This window comes from Scomber scombrus, chromosome 10, assembly GCF_963691925.1.
Source record: "Scomber scombrus chromosome 10, fScoSco1.1, whole genome shotgun sequence".
Taxonomy (NCBI): domain Eukaryota; kingdom Metazoa; phylum Chordata; class Actinopteri; order Scombriformes; family Scombridae; genus Scomber; species Scomber scombrus.
In genome coordinates, this window is record NC_084979.1 from 3,007,625 (window position 1) to 3,025,475 (window position 17,851).

Here is a 17,851-nt window from a genome sequence, read left to right on the forward strand (position 1 = left end):
ATTTCCTTCAGTGACAGGGACGGGTATAACGGGCCCTGGCGTAGCTTTAAATGGGCTTTCTGCTGGCTGTTTCTTCGCTTACGGCCATACCACCCTGAACACGCCCGATCTCGTCTGATCTCGGAAGCTAAGCAGGGTCGGGCCTGGTTAGTACTTGGATGGGAGACCGCCTGGGAATACCAGGTGCTGTAAGCTTTTTCCTCTCAGCTGTCACCAGAGGAGGGCGCTGTTGCTCCATCGCCGCACACAGGGCTTTGAGAAGCAAAGCTGCAATCATTCCAGCTGTGTGGGTATGCAGGGCAGAGAGGTGGCACTGAGACGCCTCACTTTCCAAGTAGTTTTGAGGGTTCCTGTTGTCACTGTTACAGCCTGTTAAAAGCCCGCAATCATCTTATAAGCGCATGTACACAAATAGCCTGAGAAAACAACAATTCCTATGAAAGTAATGTTAAAGTATAGCATGTGTTTGATGGCTGAGACCCCATTATCCGACACTCAGATGGTGAGAGGGACTGTCAGTGGTGTCACAGCATCTTTAAATAGGCTTTCTGCTGGCTGTTTCCTCGCTTACGGCCATACCACCCTGAACACGCCCGATCTCGTCTGATCTCGGAAGCTAAGCAGGGTCGGGCCTGGTTAGTACTTGGATGGGAGACCGCCTGGGAATACCAGGTGCTGTAAGCTTTTTCCTCTCAGCTGTCATGAGCCCACTAGTCTTGAATTGAGCAGTGTGTCCAAACCTTTGACTGGTACTGTACATTACGTCCATATGAATGAAATAAAATTAAAAAAAAAAAAAAACCAAAAACATATACATATTCATAGGATCTAAGGCAAATCACATATAAAAGATTTGATAATAGGACCGGGTGTGCAGTTTTGTGATATCCCTAATCAATCCCCTAGCTATATACACAGTATATCATGAATGTGAGTTTTCATATCAAGTGTTGTCCTTTGCACACTGGGCTGAATGGGGGAAAGTGTGCTTTAGTAAATAATGATTATATGGGCAAATAGGTAGTATACGGTAAATATGTGAGATATCAATGAGTATTTGAAGGCACTGTAGGTAGGAATGATGTGGAATAAAGTGCAAAGATTAGGTATATGTGGCTGATGGTATGGTGGCATCCGCTGCATGTGACGTGTATTATGTGCAGAGCGAATAGAATGTGTGAAATGTTCCATTTAATTTCCTCCAGTGACAGGGACGGGTATAACGGGCCCTGGCGTAGCTTTAAATGGGCTTTCTGCTGGCTGTTTCTTCGCTTACGGCCATACCACCCTGAACACGCCCGATCTCGTCTGATCTCGGAAGCTAAGCAGGGTCGGGCCTGGTTAGTACTTGGATGGGAGACCGCCTGGGAATACCAGGTGCTGTAAGCTTTTTCCTCTCAGCTGTCACCAGAGGAGGGCGCTGTTGCTCCATCGCCGCACACAGGGCTTTGAGAAGCAAAGCTGCAATCATTCCAGCTGTGTGTGTATGCAGGGCAGAGAGGTGGCACTGAGACGCCTCACTTTCCAAGTAGTTTTGAGGGTTCCTGTTGTCACTGTTACAGCCTGTTAAAAGCCCGCAATCATCTTATAAGCGCATGTACACAAATAGCCTGAGAAAACAACAATTCCTATGAAAGTAATGTTAAAGTATAGCATGTGTTTGATGGCTGAGACCCCATTATCCGACACTCAGATGGTGAGAGCAACTGTCAGTGGTGTCACAGCATCTTTAAATAGGCTTTCTGCTGGCTGTTTCCTCGCTTACGGCCATACCACCCTGAACACGCCCGATCTCGTCTGATCTCGGAAGCTAAGCAGGGTCGGGCCTGGTTAGTACTTGGATGGGAGACCGCCTGGGAATACCAGGTGCTGTAAGCTTTTTCCTCTCAGCTGTCATGAGCCCACTAGTCTTGAATTGAGCAGTGTGTCCAAACCTTTGACTGGTACTGTACATTACGTCCATATGAATGAAATAAAATTAAAAAAAAAACAAAAAAAAAAACGTATACATATTCATAGGATCTAAGGCAAATCACATATAAAAGATTTGATAATAGGACCGGGTGTGCAGTTTTGTGATATCCCTAATCAATCCCCTAGCTATATACACAGTATATCATGAATGTGAGTTTTCATATCAAGTGTTGTCCTTTGCACACTGGGCTGAATGGGGGAAAGTGTGCTTTAGTAAATAATGATTATATGGGCAAATAGGTAGTATACGGTAAATATGTGAGATATCAATGAGTATTTGAAGGCACTGTAGGTAGGAATGATGTGGAATAAAGTGCAAAGATTAGGTATATGTGGCTGATGGTATGGTGGCATCCGCTGCATGTGACGTGTATTATGTGCAGAGCGAATAGAATGTGTGAAATGTTCCATTTAATTTCCTCCAGTGACAGGGACGGGTATAACGGGCCCTGGCGTAGCTTTAAATGGGCTTTCTGCTGGCTGTTTCTTCGCTTACGGCCATACCACCCTGAACACGCCCGATCTCGTCTGATCTCGGAAGCTAAGCAGGGTCGGGCCTGGTTAGTACTTGGATGGGAGACCGCCTGGGAATACCAGGTGCTGTAAGCTTTTTCCTCTCAGCTGTCACCAGAGGAGGGCGCTGTTGCTCCATCGCCGCACACAGGGCTTTGAGAAGCAAAGCTGCAATCATTCCAGCTGTGTGTGTATGCAGGGCAGAGAGGTGGCACTGAGACGCCTCACTTTCCAAGTAGTTTTGAGGGTTCGTGTTGTCACTGTTACAGCCTGTTAAAAGCCCGCAATCATCTTATAAGCGCATGTACACAAATAGCCTGAGAAAACAACAATTCCTATGAAAGTAATGTTAAAGTATAGCATGTGTTTGATGGCTGAGACCCCATTATCCGACACTCAGATGGTGAGAGCAACTGTCAGTGGTGTCACAGCATCTTTAAATAGGCTTTCTGCTGGCTGTTTCCTCGCTTACGGCCATACCACCCTGAACACGCCCGATCTCGTCTGATCTCGGAAGCTAAGCAGGGTCGGGCCTGGTTAGTACTTGGATGGGAGACCGCCTGGGAATACCAGGTGCTGTAAGCTTTTTCCTCTCAGCTGTCATGAGCCCACTAGTCTTGAATTGAGCAGTGTGTCCAAACCTTTGACTGGTACTGTACATTACGTCCATATGAATGAAATAAAATTAAAAAAAAAAACAAAAAAAAAACGTATACATATTCATAGGATCTAAGGCAAATCACATATAAAAGATTTGATAATAGGACCGGGTGTGCAGTTTTGTGATATCCCTAATCAATCCCCTAGCTATATACACAGTATATCATGAATGTGAGTTTTCATATCAAGTGTTGTCCTTTGCACACTGGGCTGAATGGGGGAAAGTGTGCTTTAGTAAATAATGATTATATGGGCAAATAGGTAGTATACGGTAAATATGTGAGATATCAATGAGTATTTGAAGGCACTGTAGGTAGGAATGATGTGGAATAAAGTGCAAAGATTAGGTATATGTGGCTGATGGTATGGTGGCATCCGCTGCATGTGACGTGTATTATGTGCAGAGCGAATAGAATGTGTGAAATGTTCCATTTAATTTCCTTCAGTGACAGGGACGGGTATAACGGGCCCTGGCGTAGCTTTAAATGGGCTTTCTGCTGGCTGTTTCTTCGCCTACGGCCATACCACCCTGAACACGCCCGATCTCGTCTGATCTCGGAAGCTAAGCAGGGTCGGGCCTGGTTAGTACTTGGATGGGAGACCGCCTGGGAATACCAGGTGCTGTAAGCTTTTTCCTCTCAGCTGTCACCAGAGGAGGGCGCTGTTGCTCCATCGCCGCACACAGGGCTTTGAGAAGCAAAGCTGCAATCATTCCAGCTGTGTGTGTATGCAGGGCAGAGAGGTGGCACTGAGACGCCTCACTTTCCAAGTAGTTTTGAGGGTTCCTGTTGTCACTGTTACAGCCTGTTAAAAGCCCGCAATCATCTTATAAGCGCATGTACACAAATAGCCTGAGAAAACAACAATTCCTATGAAAGTAATGTTAAAGTATAGCATGTGTTTGATGGCTGAGACCCCATTATCCGACACTCAGATGGTGAGAGGAACTGTCAGTGGTGTCACAGCATCTTTAAATAGGCTTTCTGCTGGCTGTTTCCTCGCTTACGGCCATACCACCCTGAACACGCCCGATCTCGTCTGATCTCGGAAGCTAAGCAGGGTCGGGCCTGGTTAGTACTTGGATGGGAGACCGCCTGGGAATACCAGGTGCTGTAAGCTTTTTCCTCTCAGCTGTCATGAGCCCACTAGTCTTGAATTGAGCAGTGTGTCCAAACCTTTGACTGGTACTGTACATTACGTCCATATGAATGAAATAAAATTTAAAAAAAAAACAAAAAAAAAACGTATACATATTCATAGGATCTAAGGCAAATCACATATAAAAGATTTGATAATAGGACCGGGTGTGCAGTTTTGTGATATCCCTAATCAATCCCCTAGCTATATACACAGTATATCATGAATGTGAGTTTTCATATCAAGTGTTGTCCTTTGCACACTGGGCTGAATGGGGGAAAGTGTGCTTTAGTAAATAATGATTATATGGGCAAATAGGTAGTATACGGTAAATATGTGAGATATCAATGAGTATTTGAAGGCACTGTAGGTAGGAATGATGTGGAATAAAGTGCAAAGATTAGGTATATGTGGCTGATGGTATGGTGGCATCCGCTGCATGTGACGTGTATTATGTGCAGAGCGAATAGAATGTGTGAAATGTTCCATTTAATTTCCTCCAGTGACAGGGACGGGTATAACGGGCCCTGGCGTAGCTTTAAATGGGCTTTCTGCTGGCTGTTTCTTCGCTTACGGCCATACCACCCTGAACACGCCCGATCTCGTCTGATCTCGGAAGCTAAGCAGGGTCGGGCCTGGTTAGTACTTGGATGGGAGACCGCCTGGGAATACCAGGTGCTGTAAGCTTTTTCCTCTCAGCTGTCACCAGAGGAGGGCGCTGTTGCTCCATCGCCGCACACAGGGCTTTGAGAAGCAAAGCTGCAATCATTCCAGCTGTGTGTGTATGCAGGGCAGAGAGGTGGCACTGAGACGCCTCACTTTCCAAGTAGTTTTGAGGGTTCCTGTTGTCACTGTTACAGCCTGTTAAAAGCCCGCAATCATCTTATAAGCGCATGTACACAAATAGCCTGAGAAAACAACAATTCCTATGAAAGTAATGTTAAAGTATAGCATGTGTTTGATGGCTGAGACCCCATTATCCGCCACTCAGATGGTGAGAGGAACTGTCAGTGGTGTCACAGCATCTTTAAATAGGCTTTCTGCTGGCTGTTTCCTCGCTTACGGCCATACCACCCTGAACACGCCCGATCTCGTCTGATCTCGGAAGCTAAGCAGGGTCGGGCCTGGTTAGTACTTGGATGGGAGACCGCCTGGGAATACCAGGTGCTGTAAGCTTTTTCCTCTCAGCTGTCATGAGCCCACTAGTCTTGAATTGAGCAGTGTGTCCAAACCTTTGACTGGTACTGTACATTACGTCCATATGAATGAAATAAAATTAAAAAAAAACAAAAAAACAAAACGTATACATATTCATAGGATCTAAGGCAAATCACATATAAAAGATTTGATAATAGGATCGGGTGTGCAGTTTTGTGATATCCCTAATCAATCCCCTAGCTATATACACAGTATATCATGAATGTGAGTTTTCATATCAAGTGTTGTCCTTTGCACACTGGGCTGAATGGGGGAAAGTGTGCTTTAGTAAATAATGATTATATGGGCAAATAGGTAGTATACGGTAAATATGTGAGATATCAATGAGTATTTGAAGGCACTGTAGGTAGGAATGATGTGGAATAAAGTGCAAAGATTAGGTATATGTGGCTGATGGTATGGTGGCATCCGCTGCATGTGACGTGTATTATGTGCAGAGCGAATAGAATGTGTGAAATGTTCCATTTAATTTCCTCCAGTGACAGGGACGGGTATAACGGGCCCTGGCGTAGCTTTAAATGGGCTTTCTGCTGGCTGTTTCTTCGCTTACGGCCATACCACCCTGAACACGCCCGATCTCGTCTGATCTCGGAAGCTAAGCAGGGTCGGGCCTGGTTAGTACTTGGATGGGAGACCGCCTGGGAATACCAGGTGCTGTAAGCTTTTTCCTCTCAGCTGTCACCAGAGGAGGGCGCTGTTGCTCCATCGCCGCACACAGGGCTTTGAGAAGCAAAGCTGCAATCATTCCAGCTGTGTGTGTATGCAGGGCAGAGAGGTGGCACTGAGACGCCTCACTTTCCAAGTAGTTTTGAGGGTTCCTGTTGTCACTGTTACAGCCTGTTAAAAGCCCGCAATCATCTTATAAGCGCATGTACACAAATAGCCTGAGAAAACAACAATTCCTATGAAAGTAATGTTAAAGTATAGCATGTGTTTGATGGCTGAGACCCCATTATCCGACACTCAGATGGTGAGAGCAACTGTCAGTGGTGTCACAGCATCTTTAAATAGGCTTTCTGCTGGCTGTTTCCTCGCTTACGGCCATACCACCCTGAACACGCCCGATCTCGTCTGATCTCGGAAGCTAAGCAGGGTCGGGCCTGGTTAGTACTTGGATGGGAGACCGCCTGGGAATACCAGGTGCTGTAAGCTTTTTCCTCTCAGCTGTCATGAGCCCACTAGTCTTGAATTGAGCAGTGTGTCCAAACCTTTGACTGGTACTGTACATTACGTCCATATGAATGAAATAAAATTAAAAAAAAAACAAAAAAAAAAACGTATACATATTCATAGGATCTAAGGCAAATCACATATAAAAGATTTGATAATAGGACCGGGTGTGCAGTTTTGTGATATCCCTAATCAATCCCCTAGCTATATACACAGTATATCATGAATGTGAGTTTTCATATCAAGTGTTGTCCTTTGCACACTGGGCTGAATGGGGGAAAGTGTGCTTTAGTAAATAATGATTATATGGGCAAATAGGTAGTATACGGTAAATATGTGAGATATCAATGAGTATTTGAAGGCACTGTAGGTAGGAATGATGTGGAATAAAGTGCAAAGATTAGGTATATGTGGCTGATGGTATGGTGGCATCCGCTGCATGTGACGTGTATTATGTGCAGAGCGAATAGAATGTGTGAAATGTTCCATTTAATTTCCTCCAGTGACAGGGACGGGTATAACGGGCCCTGGCGTAGCTTTAAATGGGCTTTCTGCTGGCTGTTTCTTCGCTTACGGCCATACCACCCTGAACACGCCCGATCTCGTCTGATCTCGGAAGCTAAGCAGGGTCGGGCCTGGTTAGTACTTGGATGGGAGACCGCCTGGGAATACCAGGTGCTGTAAGCTTTTTCCTCTCAGCTGTCACCAGAGGAGGGCGCTGTTGCTCCATCGCCGCACACAGGGCTTTGAGAAGCAAAGCTGCAATCATTCCAGCTGTGTGTGTATGCAGGGCAGAGAGGTGGCACTGAGACGCCTCACTTTCCAAGTAGTTTTGAGGGTTCGTGTTGTCACTGTTACAGCCTGTTAAAAGCCCGCAATCATCTTATAAGCGCATGTACACAAATAGCCTGAGAAAACAACAATTCCTATGAAAGTAATGTTAAAGTATAGCATGTGTTTGATGGCTGAGACCCCATTATCCGACACTCAGATGGTGAGAGCAACTGTCAGTGGTGTCACAGCATCTTTAAATAGGCTTTCTGCTGGCTGTTTCCTCGCTTACGGCCATACCACCCTGAACACGCCCGATCTCGTCTGATCTCGGAAGCTAAGCAGGGTCGGGCCTGGTTAGTACTTGGATGGGAGACCGCCTGGGAATACCAGGTGCTGTAAGCTTTTTCCTCTCAGCTGTCATGAGCCCACTAGTCTTGAATTGAGCAGTGTGTCCAAACCTTTGACTGGTACTGTACATTACGTCCATATGAATGAAATAAAATTAAAAAAAAAAACAAAAAAAAAACGTATACATATTCATAGGATCTAAGGCAAATCACATATAAAAGATTTGATAATAGGACCGGGTGTGCAGTTTTGTGATATCCCTAATCAATCCCCTAGCTATATACACAGTATATCATGAATGTGAGTTTTCATATCAAGTGTTGTCCTTTGCACACTGGGCTGAATGGGGGAAAGTGTGCTTTAGTAAATAATGATTATATGGGCAAATAGGTAGTATACGGTAAATATGTGAGATATCAATGAGTATTTGAAGGCACTGTAGGTAGGAATGATGTGGAATAAAGTGCAAAGATTAGGTATATGTGGCTGATGGTATGGTGGCATCCGCTGCATGTGACGTGTATTATGTGCAGAGCGAATAGAATGTGTGAAATGTTCCATTTAATTTCCTTCAGTGACAGGGACGGGTATAACGGGCCCTGGCGTAGCTTTAAATGGGCTTTCTGCTGGCTGTTTCTTCGCCTACGGCCATACCACCCTGAACACGCCCGATCTCGTCTGATCTCGGAAGCTAAGCAGGGTCGGGCCTGGTTAGTACTTGGATGGGAGACCGCCTGGGAATACCAGGTGCTGTAAGCTTTTTCCTCTCAGCTGTCACCAGAGGAGGGCGCTGTTGCTCCATCGCCGCACACAGGGCTTTGAGAAGCAAAGCTGCAATCATTCCAGCTGTGTGTGTATGCAGGGCAGAGAGGTGGCACTGAGACGCCTCACTTTCCAAGTAGTTTTGAGGGTTCCTGTTGTCACTGTTACAGCCTGTTAAAAGCCCGCAATCATCTTATAAGCGCATGTACACAAATAGCCTGAGAAAACAACAATTCCTATGAAAGTAATGTTAAAGTATAGCATGTGTTTGATGGCTGAGACCCCATTATCCGCCACTCAGATGGTGAGAGGAACTGTCAGTGGTGTCACAGCATCTTTAAATAGGCTTTCTGCTGGCTGTTTCCTCGCTTACGGCCATACCACCCTGAACACGCCCGATCTCGTCTGATCTCGGAAGCTAAGCAGGGTCGGGCCTGGTTAGTACTTGGATGGGAGACCGCCTGGGAATACCAGGTGCTGTAAGCTTTTTCCTCTCAGCTGTCATGAGCCCACTAGTCTTGAATTGAGCAGTGTGTCCAAACCTTTGACTGGTACTGTACATTACGTCCATATGAATGAAATAAAATTAAAAAAAAACAAAAAAACAAAACGTATACATATTCATAGGATCTAAGGCAAATCACATATAAAAGATTTGATAATAGGATCGGGTGTGCAGTTTTGTGATATCCCTAATCAATCCCCTAGCTATATACACAGTATATCATGAATGTGAGTTTTCATATCAAGTGTTGTCCTTTGCACACTGGGCTGAATGGGGGAAAGTGTGCTTTAGTAAATAATGATTATATGGGCAAATAGGTAGTATACGGTAAATATGTGAGATATCAATGAGTATTTGAAGGCACTGTAGGTAGGAATGATGTGGAATAAAGTGCAAAGATTAGGTATATGTGGCTGATGGTATGGTGGCATCCGCTGCATGTGACGTGTATTATGTGCAGAGCGAATAGAATGTGTGAAATGTTCCATTTAATTTCCTCCAGTGACAGGGACGGGTATAACGGGCCCTGGCGTAGCTTTAAATGGGCTTTCTGCTGGCTGTTTCTTCGCTTACGGCCATACCACCCTGAACACGCCCGATCTCGTCTGATCTCGGAAGCTAAGCAGGGTCGGGCCTGGTTAGTACTTGGATGGGAGACCGCCTGGGAATACCAGGTGCTGTAAGCTTTTTCCTCTCAGCTGTCACCAGAGGAGGGCGCTGTTGCTCCATCGCCGCACACAGGGCTTTGAGAAGCAAAGCTGCAATCATTCCAGCTGTGTGTGTATGCAGGGCAGAGAGGTGGCACTGAGACGCCTCACTTTCCAAGTAGTTTTGAGGGTTCCTGTTGTCACTGTTACAGCCTGTTAAAAGCCCGCAATCATCTTATAAGCGCATGTACACAAATAGCCTGAGAAAACAACAATTCCTATGAAAGTAATGTTAAAGTATAGCATGTGTTTGATGGCTGAGACCCCATTATCCGACACTCAGATGGTGAGAGCAACTGTCAGTGGTGTCACAGCATCTTTAAATAGGCTTTCTGCTGGCTGTTTCCTCGCTTACGGCCATACCACCCTGAACACGCCCGATCTCGTCTGATCTCGGAAGCTAAGCAGGGTCGGGCCTGGTTAGTACTTGGATGGGAGACCGCCTGGGAATACCAGGTGCTGTAAGCTTTTTCCTCTCAGCTGTCATGAGCCCACTAGTCTTGAATTGAGCAGTGTGTCCAAACCTTTGACTGGTACTGTACATTACGTCCATATGAATGAAATAAAATTAAAAAAAAAACAAAAAAAAAAACGTATACATATTCATAGGATCTAAGGCAAATCACATATAAAAGATTTGATAATAGGACCGGGTGTGCAGTTTTGTGATATCCCTAATCAATCCCCTAGCTATATACACAGTATATCATGAATGTGAGTTTTCATATCAAGTGTTGTCCTTTGCACACTGGGCTGAATGGGGGAAAGTGTGCTTTAGTAAATAATGATTATATGGGCAAATAGGTAGTATACGGTAAATATGTGAGATATCAATGAGTATTTGAAGGCACTGTAGGTAGGAATGATGTGGAATAAAGTGCAAAGATTAGGTATATGTGGCTGATGGTATGGTGGCATCCGCTGCATGTGACGTGTATTATGTGCAGAGCGAATAGAATGTGTGAAATGTTCCATTTAATTTCCTCCAGTGACAGGGACGGGTATAACGGGCCCTGGCGTAGCTTTAAATGGGCTTTCTGCTGGCTGTTTCTTCGCTTACGGCCATACCACCCTGAACACGCCCGATCTCGTCTGATCTCGGAAGCTAAGCAGGGTCGGGCCTGGTTAGTACTTGGATGGGAGACCGCCTGGGAATACCAGGTGCTGTAAGCTTTTTCCTCTCAGCTGTCACCAGAGGAGGGCGCTGTTGCTCCATCGCCGCACACAGGGCTTTGAGAAGCAAAGCTGCAATCATTCCAGCTGTGTGTGTATGCAGGGCAGAGAGGTGGCACTGAGACGCCTCACTTTCCAAGTAGTTTTGAGGGTTCGTGTTGTCACTGTTACAGCCTGTTAAAAGCCCGCAATCATCTTATAAGCGCATGTACACAAATAGCCTGAGAAAACAACAATTCCTATGAAAGTAATGTTAAAGTATAGCATGTGTTTGATGGCTGAGACCCCATTATCCGACACTCAGATGGTGAGAGCAACTGTCAGTGGTGTCACAGCATCTTTAAATAGGCTTTCTGCTGGCTGTTTCCTCGCTTACGGCCATACCACCCTGAACACGCCCGATCTCGTCTGATCTCGGAAGCTAAGCAGGGTCGGGCCTGGTTAGTACTTGGATGGGAGACCGCCTGGGAATACCAGGTGCTGTAAGCTTTTTCCTCTCAGCTGTCATGAGCCCACTAGTCTTGAATTGAGCAGTGTGTCCAAACCTTTGACTGGTACTGTACATTACGTCCATATGAATGAAATAAAATTAAAAAAAAAAACAAAAAAAAAACGTATACATATTCATAGGATCTAAGGCAAATCACATATAAAAGATTTGATAATAGGACCGGGTGTGCAGTTTTGTGATATCCCTAATCAATCCCCTAGCTATATACACAGTATATCATGAATGTGAGTTTTCATATCAAGTGTTGTCCTTTGCACACTGGGCTGAATGGGGGAAAGTGTGCTTTAGTAAATAATGATTATATGGGCAAATAGGTAGTATACGGTAAATATGTGAGATATCAATGAGTATTTGAAGGCACTGTAGGTAGGAATGATGTGGAATAAAGTGCAAAGATTAGGTATATGTGGCTGATGGTATGGTGGCATCCGCTGCATGTGACGTGTATTATGTGCAGAGCGAATAGAATGTGTGAAATGTTCCATTTAATTTCCTTCAGTGACAGGGACGGGTATAACGGGCCCTGGCGTAGCTTTAAATGGGCTTTCTGCTGGCTGTTTCTTCGCCTACGGCCATACCACCCTGAACACGCCCGATCTCGTCTGATCTCGGAAGCTAAGCAGGGTCGGGCCTGGTTAGTACTTGGATGGGAGACCGCCTGGGAATACCAGGTGCTGTAAGCTTTTTCCTCTCAGCTGTCACCAGAGGAGGGCGCTGTTGCTCCATCGCCGCACACAGGGCTTTGAGAAGCAAAGCTGCAATCATTCCAGCTGTGTGTGTATGCAGGGCAGAGAGGTGGCACTGAGACGCCTCACTTTCCAAGTAGTTTTGAGGGTTCCTGTTGTCACTGTTACAGCCTGTTAAAAGCCCGCAATCATCTTATAAGCGCATGTACACAAATAGCCTGAGAAAACAACAATTCCTATGAAAGTAATGTTAAAGTATAGCATGTGTTTGATGGCTGAGACCCCATTATCCGACACTCAGATGGTGAGAGGAACTGTCAGTGGTGTCACAGCATCTTTAAATAGGCTTTCTGCTGGCTGTTTCCTCGCTTACGGCCATACCACCCTGAACACGCCCGATCTCGTCTGATCTCGGAAGCTAAGCAGGGTCGGGCCTGGTTAGTACTTGGATGGGAGACCGCCTGGGAATACCAGGTGCTGTAAGCTTTTTCCTCTCAGCTGTCATGAGCCCACTAGTCTTGAATTGAGCAGTGTGTCCAAACCTTTGACTGGTACTGTACATTACGTCCATATGAATGAAATAAAATTTAAAAAAAAAACAAAAAAAAAACGTATACATATTCATAGGATCTAAGGCAAATCACATATAAAAGATTTGATAATAGGACCGGGTGTGCAGTTTTGTGATATCCCTAATCAATCCCCTAGCTATATACACAGTATATCATGAATGTGAGTTTTCATATCAAGTGTTGTCCTTTGCACACTGGGCTGAATGGGGGAAAGTGTGCTTTAGTAAATAATGATTATATGGGCAAATAGGTAGTATACGGTAAATATGTGAGATATCAATGAGTATTTGAAGGCACTGTAGGTAGGAATGATGTGGAATAAAGTGCAAAGATTAGGTATATGTGGCTGATGGTATGGTGGCATCCGCTGCATGTGACGTGTATTATGTGCAGAGCGAATAGAATGTGTGAAATGTTCCATTTAATTTCCTCCAGTGACAGGGACGGGTATAACGGGCCCTGGCGTAGCTTTAAATGGGCTTTCTGCTGGCTGTTTCTTCGCTTACGGCCATACCACCCTGAACACGCCCGATCTCGTCTGATCTCGGAAGCTAAGCAGGGTCGGGCCTGGTTAGTACTTGGATGGGAGACCGCCTGGGAATACCAGGTGCTGTAAGCTTTTTCCTCTCAGCTGTCACCAGAGGAGGGCGCTGTTGCTCCATCGCCGCACACAGGGCTTTGAGAAGCAAAGCTGCAATCATTCCAGCTGTGTGTGTATGCAGGGCAGAGAGGTGGCACTGAGACGCCTCACTTTCCAAGTAGTTTTGAGGGTTCCTGTTGTCACTGTTACAGCCTGTTAAAAGCCCGCAATCATCTTATAAGCGCATGTACACAAATAGCCTGAGAAAACAACAATTCCTATGAAAGTAATGTTAAAGTATAGCATGTGTTTGATGGCTGAGACCCCATTATCCGCCACTCAGATGGTGAGAGGAACTGTCAGTGGTGTCACAGCATCTTTAAATAGGCTTTCTGCTGGCTGTTTCCTCGCTTACGGCCATACCACCCTGAACACGCCCGATCTCGTCTGATCTCGGAAGCTAAGCAGGGTCGGGCCTGGTTAGTACTTGGATGGGAGACCGCCTGGGAATACCAGGTGCTGTAAGCTTTTTCCTCTCAGCTGTCATGAGCCCACTAGTCTTGAATTGAGCAGTGTGTCCAAACCTTTGACTGGTACTGTACATTACGTCCATATGAATGAAATAAAATTAAAAAAAAACAAAAAAACAAAACGTATACATATTCATAGGATCTAAGGCAAATCACATATAAAAGATTTGATAATAGGATCGGGTGTGCAGTTTTGTGATATCCCTAATCAATCCCCTAGCTATATACACAGTATATCATGAATGTGAGTTTTCATATCAAGTGTTGTCCTTTGCACACTGGGCTGAATGGGGGAAAGTGTGCTTTAGTAAATAATGATTATATGGGCAAATAGGTAGTATACGGTAAATATGTGAGATATCAATGAGTATTTGAAGGCACTGTAGGTAGGAATGATGTGGAATAAAGTGCAAAGATTAGGTATATGTGGCTGATGGTATGGTGGCATCCGCTGCATGTGACGTGTATTATGTGCAGAGCGAATAGAATGTGTGAAATGTTCCATTTAATTTCCTCCAGTGACAGGGACGGGTATAACGGGCCCTGGCGTAGCTTTAAATGGGCTTTCTGCTGGCTGTTTCTTCGCTTACGGCCATACCACCCTGAACACGCCCGATCTCGTCTGATCTCGGAAGCTAAGCAGGGTCGGGCCTGGTTAGTACTTGGATGGGAGACCGCCTGGGAATGGCTCATGACCCCCCCAAGTCCCTATTGCTCAACCCTGGGATCGATCAGAAAGGATCAAAACGGACAGCTCCATCTGCTGGCCACTGGTGGGAGGTTTTATTTCCAGAAATGTCATGTACAAGGCCTAGTTTATCAAAATCCACTGGTCTGCTGAATGTTTTGTTTATTATTATCATAGTTTGAGTTGATGTAGCTGATGAGATTCATATAATCAAGTGGAAAAGTGTTTAATTGTTACATTTTTGGGCCGAATTAAGAAAAAGGGTGTAAGAATGTATTCAGTGCACTCTCACTTTTGCTTTGGTGTGTTTTTTCTTTACACTTTCCCACCCTTTGTGAAACCCAAGCACACAGAGACTCCAAAATACTTTTACAACTTTTATTTTTCACCCAGAATGTGTTTCATTTAAAAGGCAATGCATATAAAACACAAGTAAACAAGATGTGTTTAGTTTAAAGCTCGCTCACCACGACAAGTTACAGATCTACGAGCGAGAACACGAGACAAGACGAGAGACAAACATTTACTACCATCTGCAAACATTTAGTTAAACATGGAGCTGACAGACATACACACATCACAAGGACAGGCACATATAAATAACATTAATAATAATCAAAAACACTCAACAATTAAAAAACACACACGTACTTAAGATACAAATTAACAATTGGCTTGTACAGGCTAAAGTGCAATAATGAACATGATTATCCAAAGACTCAGGTGACCAATCAACAAATAAAGGCTCAAGCCGTTCCTCTCTGTTGTGTTTTTTTGTTTTCTTTAGCAAACTTTTGTTAAACATGAAGCAGACAAATACATACAAACATCACAAAGACATGAAGCTGACAAAGACAAACAAACAACACGCATGACAGAAACACATTATCTGAACATGAACAACCACTAAAGGGCATGTAAACTGATTGTGTTAGATTGGAACTGATTAAGGTTAAAAAGATTGGCCTTGATACTGAACATAGACCAGAACAGATACTACAAAGTGCATTTTAACAGCAATATAAATAAAAAACAAACAAAAGAACTTTAAGTAAAACTGTAAAGAGCATTTAAAAAACACACACAAAGAAAGAGACAAACACACACAAACAAGCCTCTTTCTCTCTCCTACAGATGGCACAGGAACAGTAGCATGACAGAGGTAAGTTATTCACACACACACACACACACACACACACACACACACATATTTACAGGTATTTACACAGTCCTCCTTTCCAACTCTGCATCCACGACACTCTTAAAGTGTTCAAAGTTGTCATACAACACATTGTCGAAGCCAGAGGTGGTAGACTTCCCAGTGGATGGACAGTAGGAAAATATTTTCTGCATGCTTCCAGCCACTTTTTCCTCGGAAGTGGTGTACCTCTTCCGCTGTCCACCAGAGTTTGGCACGTGGCAAGCCCCACATGGCCGTGAGGACTTGTTAGGCATGAATGCCTTCACTGTTGGTGCAGGAGGGACAAAGCTCTGGGTGCAGGATGGCCCACGCAACAGGACGGAGGGCCTGTGGCTGTGCGGGGAGGACCAGCATTATGGGTGCTGCCGACACAGGGGGTGGGCCATAGGTGGACGCAGCAGGAGGCCTCGGCTGGAGGTGGGTGGACGCAGGAGGCCTCGGCAGAATGGGGGTGAGCGCAGCAGGCTTCGGCCGGGAGGAGGACGACAACGCAGTGGGCTGAACGGGCCGGGTCGCGCGAGTCACAGTCTGGCTCATCAACAAATAATCTGGAAATATGAAATACACATGTGATCAGTATTGATATGACGTGTGTGCTATTTGCTTTCCACAGCCAACAGGTGAAACAAAGTGCTTATGATAACTTACCTCCGCTTCTCACCACGTCTCTTTCCAGCCTCGTGATGGACGTGCTGGATATATATATATATGCGTGTGTGTGTGTGTTTTAATCACTTACTTGGAAAGGCATGATCCCACATCGCTGTGAAAAGACGGCGTTGAACAGAGAGTTGCTGCCTCGCCGGTGTGTCAGATTAACTGGTGGCTGAATTAACTGGTGATAGGTGACTGTGTCGATGCCTGGTCAAAATACTGTTAACATCACTAGCATTAAATCAGTTAAAAATGTTCCTGTTGTCAATCTCATATTCCGTCATGAATCTAATGTGAAATCGACCTAAGAATTGCTTCTACTGTCCCTCAGCCTATAAATGAAACGTACACTGAGGTATGTATGTGTTCAGCACGAACGTGGTGTGGGGTTAGCTGTTAGCCGTGTTAAATTGTGATAGCGTAACGCCCAGATTAACTTGTGACACAACATCTGTAATGTTATTTACCATCAAACATGTGTTATATGAAAGGCTATATAGACATTTATCTCTCATCACAGTGATATTTTCAATCAATTCAGCACACCTGTTAATCAAAAGACGTGACTGTTAATTTGATGTTTACAAACAGCCACAGAAATTGAATAAATTGTACGTGCAGGTGTGGAAAGCTAAAACCACTACAGGGGTACAACAGTCCATATACATTTGGTTAACAGGACACAACTCTGAGTGTTTGTTGTAAGTTTATCTGTGGATGTAACTGTGACCAATTTTGTGCAGCCACGCTGTGCGATTTCGTACTGATAATGCTGCTGATACTGTATGTTGAAAGGCCTAACAATTACTATTAATCTTCAACATGGATTCTGTTGCGCTAATTCATCTGTCATAATGCTGAAATCATGTTTTGTCTGGTGTTAACTGCTCAGTGTCTATAGTGCCAGTCCAACAGATCCAGTAATAAAAAAGTGGGAGTAACGTCGGGAGTAGATTCATCGACTTAACATCAATAAATCTCTAATAAAATGTTCTTGTTTTCGGTCTCATATTTTATATTAAATATTATTATTAATCTGATGTCAAGTCAAAACTGTTGAGACTGTCTAACAGTGTGTAACAAACAGTCTCGAGTATGTGCACACCCAACACGAAAGCAGCGTGGAGTCAGCTGTGGCAAAGCGTGATTTACCCAGATTAACTTGTTCCATGTGTATACCATTGATTATATTTTATATTAAAGCTGCACACATTTATATCTCCGATTACAACAATATTCTTAACACTATTCAGCACATCATGCAGCAGAGTATCACCAGTTAATTCAGACTCCATTTATGTGTTTTCTACACCACAGCTGGCGTGTTGCCCATTTTTAAAGATTTGCTTTTGGATGCAGTAAATAATGTAATGTGAAAAAGCCAGCCAGTAGCCTATTTAAAAAAATATTGGACTGCTTTATATCAAATGGTTGCAATAAAAAATATCACGATGCACTCATGTTTTAGATCTGGATTTGTTACGGTTC

At 44.4% G+C, this 17,851-nt stretch overlaps 1 protein-coding gene, 24 non-coding genes and 1 pseudogene across 25 annotated transcripts; 25 read left to right on the forward strand and 1 right to left on the reverse strand.

Annotated features, from left to right (window-relative positions):
* The first annotated feature begins 76 nt into the window (after positions 1 to 76).
* On the forward strand, positions 77 to 195 carry LOC133989509 (5S ribosomal RNA). Its single transcript, XR_009926643.1, has one exon. It is a non-coding gene; the product is annotated as a 5S ribosomal RNA (ribosomal RNA).
* A 370-nt stretch (positions 196 to 565) lies between these two features.
* LOC133989510 (5S ribosomal RNA) lies at positions 566 to 684 on the forward strand. The gene has a single exon (XR_009926644.1). It is a non-coding gene; the product is annotated as a 5S ribosomal RNA (ribosomal RNA).
* A 586-nt stretch (positions 685 to 1,270) lies between these two features.
* On the forward strand, positions 1,271 to 1,389 carry LOC133989511 (5S ribosomal RNA). Its single transcript, XR_009926645.1, has one exon. It is a non-coding gene; the product is annotated as a 5S ribosomal RNA (ribosomal RNA).
* A 370-nt stretch (positions 1,390 to 1,759) lies between these two features.
* Positions 1,760 to 1,878, forward strand: LOC133989512 (5S ribosomal RNA). The gene has a single exon (XR_009926646.1). It is a non-coding gene; the product is annotated as a 5S ribosomal RNA (ribosomal RNA).
* Positions 1,879 to 2,464: 586 nt separating this feature from the next.
* On the forward strand, positions 2,465 to 2,583 carry LOC133989513 (5S ribosomal RNA). The gene has a single exon (XR_009926647.1). It is a non-coding gene; the product is annotated as a 5S ribosomal RNA (ribosomal RNA).
* Positions 2,584 to 2,953: 370 nt separating this feature from the next.
* Positions 2,954 to 3,072, forward strand: LOC133989515 (5S ribosomal RNA). The gene has a single exon (XR_009926649.1). It is a non-coding gene; the product is annotated as a 5S ribosomal RNA (ribosomal RNA).
* Positions 3,073 to 3,658: 586 nt separating this feature from the next.
* On the forward strand, positions 3,659 to 3,777 carry LOC133988560 (5S ribosomal RNA). Its single transcript, XR_009925765.1, has one exon. It is a non-coding gene; the product is annotated as a 5S ribosomal RNA (ribosomal RNA).
* A 370-nt stretch (positions 3,778 to 4,147) lies between these two features.
* LOC133989516 (5S ribosomal RNA) lies at positions 4,148 to 4,266 on the forward strand. Its single transcript, XR_009926650.1, has one exon. It is a non-coding gene; the product is annotated as a 5S ribosomal RNA (ribosomal RNA).
* A 586-nt stretch (positions 4,267 to 4,852) lies between these two features.
* Positions 4,853 to 4,971, forward strand: LOC133989517 (5S ribosomal RNA). Its single transcript, XR_009926651.1, has one exon. It is a non-coding gene; the product is annotated as a 5S ribosomal RNA (ribosomal RNA).
* Positions 4,972 to 5,341: 370 nt separating this feature from the next.
* LOC133989518 (5S ribosomal RNA) lies at positions 5,342 to 5,460 on the forward strand. Its single transcript, XR_009926652.1, has one exon. It is a non-coding gene; the product is annotated as a 5S ribosomal RNA (ribosomal RNA).
* A 586-nt stretch (positions 5,461 to 6,046) lies between these two features.
* On the forward strand, positions 6,047 to 6,165 carry LOC133989519 (5S ribosomal RNA). The gene has a single exon (XR_009926653.1). It is a non-coding gene; the product is annotated as a 5S ribosomal RNA (ribosomal RNA).
* Positions 6,166 to 6,535: 370 nt separating this feature from the next.
* LOC133989520 (5S ribosomal RNA) lies at positions 6,536 to 6,654 on the forward strand. Its single transcript, XR_009926654.1, has one exon. It is a non-coding gene; the product is annotated as a 5S ribosomal RNA (ribosomal RNA).
* Positions 6,655 to 7,240: 586 nt separating this feature from the next.
* LOC133989521 (5S ribosomal RNA) lies at positions 7,241 to 7,359 on the forward strand. The gene has a single exon (XR_009926655.1). It is a non-coding gene; the product is annotated as a 5S ribosomal RNA (ribosomal RNA).
* A 370-nt stretch (positions 7,360 to 7,729) lies between these two features.
* Positions 7,730 to 7,848, forward strand: LOC133989522 (5S ribosomal RNA). Its single transcript, XR_009926656.1, has one exon. It is a non-coding gene; the product is annotated as a 5S ribosomal RNA (ribosomal RNA).
* A 586-nt stretch (positions 7,849 to 8,434) lies between these two features.
* On the forward strand, positions 8,435 to 8,553 carry LOC133988562 (5S ribosomal RNA). Its single transcript, XR_009925767.1, has one exon. It is a non-coding gene; the product is annotated as a 5S ribosomal RNA (ribosomal RNA).
* Positions 8,554 to 8,923: 370 nt separating this feature from the next.
* On the forward strand, positions 8,924 to 9,042 carry LOC133989523 (5S ribosomal RNA). Its single transcript, XR_009926657.1, has one exon. It is a non-coding gene; the product is annotated as a 5S ribosomal RNA (ribosomal RNA).
* A 586-nt stretch (positions 9,043 to 9,628) lies between these two features.
* LOC133989524 (5S ribosomal RNA) lies at positions 9,629 to 9,747 on the forward strand. The gene has a single exon (XR_009926658.1). It is a non-coding gene; the product is annotated as a 5S ribosomal RNA (ribosomal RNA).
* A 370-nt stretch (positions 9,748 to 10,117) lies between these two features.
* LOC133989526 (5S ribosomal RNA) lies at positions 10,118 to 10,236 on the forward strand. Its single transcript, XR_009926660.1, has one exon. It is a non-coding gene; the product is annotated as a 5S ribosomal RNA (ribosomal RNA).
* Positions 10,237 to 10,822: 586 nt separating this feature from the next.
* LOC133989528 (5S ribosomal RNA) lies at positions 10,823 to 10,941 on the forward strand. The gene has a single exon (XR_009926661.1). It is a non-coding gene; the product is annotated as a 5S ribosomal RNA (ribosomal RNA).
* Positions 10,942 to 11,311: 370 nt separating this feature from the next.
* On the forward strand, positions 11,312 to 11,430 carry LOC133989529 (5S ribosomal RNA). Its single transcript, XR_009926662.1, has one exon. It is a non-coding gene; the product is annotated as a 5S ribosomal RNA (ribosomal RNA).
* A 586-nt stretch (positions 11,431 to 12,016) lies between these two features.
* On the forward strand, positions 12,017 to 12,135 carry LOC133988563 (5S ribosomal RNA). The gene has a single exon (XR_009925768.1). It is a non-coding gene; the product is annotated as a 5S ribosomal RNA (ribosomal RNA).
* Positions 12,136 to 12,505: 370 nt separating this feature from the next.
* LOC133989530 (5S ribosomal RNA) lies at positions 12,506 to 12,624 on the forward strand. The gene has a single exon (XR_009926663.1). It is a non-coding gene; the product is annotated as a 5S ribosomal RNA (ribosomal RNA).
* A 586-nt stretch (positions 12,625 to 13,210) lies between these two features.
* LOC133989531 (5S ribosomal RNA) lies at positions 13,211 to 13,329 on the forward strand. The gene has a single exon (XR_009926664.1). It is a non-coding gene; the product is annotated as a 5S ribosomal RNA (ribosomal RNA).
* A 370-nt stretch (positions 13,330 to 13,699) lies between these two features.
* LOC133989532 (5S ribosomal RNA) lies at positions 13,700 to 13,818 on the forward strand. Its single transcript, XR_009926665.1, has one exon. It is a non-coding gene; the product is annotated as a 5S ribosomal RNA (ribosomal RNA).
* Positions 13,819 to 14,404: 586 nt separating this feature from the next.
* On the forward strand, positions 14,405 to 14,527 carry LOC133989397 (5S ribosomal RNA; annotated as a pseudogene).
* Positions 14,528 to 15,955: 1,428 nt separating this feature from the next.
* Positions 15,956 to 16,474, reverse strand: LOC133987255 (uncharacterized). The gene is made up of 2 exons (XM_062426562.1): positions 16,449 to 16,474; positions 15,956 to 16,257 (listed from the first exon to the last, which is right to left on the reverse strand). The coding sequence occupies exons 1-2, from the start codon at positions 16,468 to 16,470 to the stop codon at positions 15,956 to 15,958; spliced, it is 324 nt and encodes a 107-aa protein (XP_062282546.1). The 5' UTR covers positions 16,471 to 16,474.
* Positions 16,475 to 17,851: the final 1,377 nt, after the last annotated feature.